Source organism: Haliotis cracherodii, unplaced genomic scaffold (genome assembly GCF_022045235.1).
Source record: "Haliotis cracherodii isolate W230 unplaced genomic scaffold, xgHalCrac1.p SCAF_16, whole genome shotgun sequence".
In the NCBI taxonomy this organism is placed as follows: domain Eukaryota; kingdom Metazoa; phylum Mollusca; class Gastropoda; order Lepetellida; family Haliotidae; genus Haliotis; species Haliotis cracherodii.
The window spans coordinates 29,339,473-29,343,463 of NW_027266271.1; the positions used below are offsets into that span (position 1 = coordinate 29,339,473).

The 3,991-nt window shown below is 46.3% G+C and overlaps 1 protein-coding gene across 1 annotated transcript; it reads right to left on the bottom strand.

Moving 5' to 3' along the window:
• Positions 1-1,148: 1,148 nt before the first annotated feature.
• Positions 1,149-1,502, bottom strand: LOC139463675 (uncharacterized). Its single transcript, XM_071244931.1, has one exon. The coding sequence runs from the start codon at positions 1,500-1,502 to the stop codon at positions 1,149-1,151; it is 354 nt and encodes a 117-aa protein (XP_071101032.1).
• Between the last annotated feature and the right edge of the window lie 2,489 nt (positions 1,503-3,991).

The following is a 3,991-nucleotide window of genomic DNA, read 5'->3' on the forward strand; positions in this document are numbered from 1 at the left end:
ACATGCGCACAAGCGATACGTTAAAGTATCAGGCTGCTTTGATAGCTTCTATTGTTACGCGGTACAGGGTATTTGCATGTATGAAAAAGATCGATCCTGATAAAATAAACCTATCTGCAGGTACATTCGTACCACAGGCGTGAAAATGAATATCCTTAGCGTTAGTATGTTCATATTATGTAGATACAATCAAGCGATATATGTACATGTATGTCAAACATTTCCCAAGCCGCCCTTTGCCTCTATAGCCCCACAGTCCCGTTTGCCCCGATCGCCAGCATCATGCCTGTGCACGTGGGTTTCGTGTCTCTTACCTGCGCCATATTGTGCTTTCCGCCATCGTTAACCTGCCCGTATGGCCTGTCTGAAATGTGTTGCACGCGGCTCAAACCTAATCCTCTCGGCTACTCACGAACTTAACAATATCTAAACGTCTTGCACGCTTGTTGGTAGTCACCTTGGATAGAGAAGCACAGGCTTGAAATGATTCAATGTCAGTCTCCCTGAGAGCTCTGAACACCCATTTCAGATCCGTCTCGTGCATGTCAGATGTGGCCATCCATGTCAGCACTAGGTCCGTCTCGTGCATGAGAGCTGTGGACATCCATGTCATGAAAGGTCCGACTCGTGCATGACATCTGTGGACATTCATGTCAGCCCCAGGTCCGATACGTCCATGACATCTTTGGACATCCATGTCATCCCTAGGTCCGTCTCCTCAGTGAGAGCTGTGGACATCCATGTCGGCCCTCGGTCCGCCTCGTGCATGACATCTTTGGACATCCATGTCAGCCCTAGGTCCGTCTCCTCAGTGAGAGCTGTGGACATTTATGTGAGCCCTCGGTCCGCCTCGTGCTTGATATCTGTGGACATTCATATCAGCCCTCGGTCCGCCTCGTGCATGACATCTTTGGACATCCATGTCAGCCCTAGGTCCGTCTCGTTCATGAGAGCTGTGGCTATCCATGTCAGCCCTAGGTCCGTCTCGTGCTTGATATTTGTAGACATTCATTTCAGATCTAGAACCGCCTCGTGCGTGACATCTTTGGACATCCATGTGAGATCTAGAACCGCCTCGTGCATGACATCTGTGGACATCCATGTCAGCCCTCGGTCCGTCTCGTGCATGAGAGCTGTGGACATCCATGTCAGCCTAGGTCCGTCTCGAGCATAAGAGCTTTGGACATCCATGTCAGCCCTAGGTCCGTCTCGTGCATAAGAGCTTTGGACATCCATGTCAGCCCTAGGTCCGTCTCGTGCATAAGAGCTTTGGACATCCATGTCGGCCCTATGTCCGTCTCGTGCATGAGAGCTGTGGACATCCATGTCAGCCCTAGGTCCGTCTCGTGCATAAGAGCTTTGGACATCAATGTCAGCCCTATGTCCGTCTCGTGCATGAGAGCTGTGGACATCCATGTCGGCCCTATGTCCGTCTCGTACATGACAGTTGTGGACATCCATGTCAGCCCTAGGTCCTTTTCGTGCATGACATCTTTGGACATCTATGTCAGCCCTAGGTCCGTCTCGTGCATGAGAGCTGTGGACATCCATGTCAACCGTAGGTCAGCCTCGTGCATGGGAGCTGTGGGCATGTCATGCCAGGTCCGTGCAGATGGCACGTGCTCCACCCCTGCTGCTTCAGAGGGCACTGGTGACAGACCGAGTGACGCATGGTCCCATGTCATCGCCGTCTCGCTGATATATTTCCATGCGGAAACTGAACGGATACATTGGCGCACTCGATGTTTTTTCGAAACTTTTTCACATTTAATCAACTTATTTACTCGCTATCAACATTAAAACTCTCTTTTCCGGAAAAGAAAACGCATTGCGATTCCACGGGTTATGCGTTGTGTTGTGAGCAAGATTTGGCAATTCTGGGTGACGCGTGACATTCGTAGATTTGATATTTGTGATATTAAGTGGCAAAACCCTTTCCATATCCAATCGAAATCATTGCCTAAAGCAGAGTCGATTTAATTATTCCGACTATATCATGATCAAGTGTTTATCAATCACTATCAAAAAGTATTGATGACAGGTGTTCGCGAAAAAATTAGCATATCCTGCCCCAAGAGAAGCACCCGTCACAAACACATACAAAGGCAAGTCAACTCTTCACCTGAAAATACACACATGGTACAAGTCAAAATAGGGAATTGCATCGGACATCATTTTTGTCACTGATGCATGTCTACCATGCCTCCACATGTCTACCATAAAACGTTTTGAAAGCATTGTTTTTGTATATTTGTTGGCATATGTTGCGATCGCATGTGACATTTAACCATTTTGCGAATCGCCTCAGTCTTGTTGAAGATGTTTCTGTGGCATCAAAACGGTACCATTGTTATTCCAGATTCATTTCCGCGATATTGTGTGTCAATGCCATTGCCATACTGATATGCATATATAATGTCGTGACACTGTCGTCAATGTGACGCACATAACAACTAGAATAGAGATGTGGCTGTGTGGGGTGCATGCGGTCATTGGGTGTCTGACCTGAACTGTTGTTGTGATTTATGAATAGAGGCGCTGTATGTTTGTAGCACTGATAGATTGGTGAATAGAGGCGCTGTATGTTTGTAGCACTGATGGAGTGGTGAATAGAGGCGCTGTATGTTTGTAGCACTGATGGAGTGGTGAATAGAGGCGCTGTATGTTTGTAGCTCTGATAGAGTGGTGAATAGAGGCACTGTATGTTTGTAGCTCTGATAGCGTGGTGAATAGAGGCGCTGTATGTTTGTAGCTCTGATGGAGTGGTGAATAGAGGCGCTGTATGTTTGTAGCTCTGATGGAGTGGTGAATAGAGGCGCTGTATGTTTGTAGCTCTGATAGAGCGGTGAACAGAGACACTGTATGTTTGTAGCTCTGATAGAGTTGTGAATAGAGGCGCTGTATGTTTGTAGCTCTGATAGAGCGGTGAATAGAGGCGCTGTATGTTTGTAGCACTGATAGAGTTGTGTGTAGAGACACTGTATGTTTGCACAGCTCTGATGGAGTGGTGAATAAAGACACTGTATGTTTGTAGCTCTGATAGAGTTGTAAATAGAGACATTGTATGTTTGTAGCTCTGATAGAGTTGTGAATAGAGACACTGTATGTTTGTAGCTCTGATAGAGTTGTAAATAGAGACACTGTATGTTTGTAGCTCTGATAGAGTTGTAAATAGAGACACTGTATGTTTGTAGCTCTGATAGAGTTGTAAATAGAGACACTGTATGTTTGTAGCTCTGATAGAGTTGTAAATAGAGACACTGTATGTTTGTTGCTCTGATAGAGTTGTGAATAGAGACACTGTATGTTTGTAGTTCTGATGGAGTGGTGAATAGAGGCACTGTATGTTTGTAGTTCTGATAGAGTTGTAAATAGAGACACTGTATGTTTGTAGTTCTGATGGAGTGTGGAATAGATACACTGTATGTTTGTAGTTCTGATGGAGTGTGGAATAGAGGCGCTGTATGTTTGTAGTTCTGATGGAGTGGTGAATAGAGGCACTGTATGTTTGTAGCTCTGATAGAGTGGTGAATAGTTCAGCCTCTATGCACCGGAAAAAGTGATCACTAGCAGCACATCTTAGTGCAGCATCAGTTTCATTGACTGACCAATGTACCGCCAATAGTCTGTACATATTCACACGACAATAAAGGCAGTTGCTTGGCTGTTGGAATGGACAAGTGCTAATTCCCTTACAACGGGAGAGTTGCCACAGTCAGAGTGTCGCCGCGTCCCGGCTCGGCGTGTTGAGTCACATGTACGCTTCCTGGGCAATAGCACCCCTTTCCCCTGTAAACACCGCAGTGCCATACAGGGAAATACGTGAACTCTGACATCGTATCATTTACCCCTGACCTTCAGGTGGCCACTTGAGATGTGGCGTGTCATTCACGTGTCGATGACATTTCGGAGCATGCACAACAGACGGAGCGTGGTTGGATGCTTGACGACTCCGCTAGCTGTTATAATTATTTGTCACATCTAGATTTAC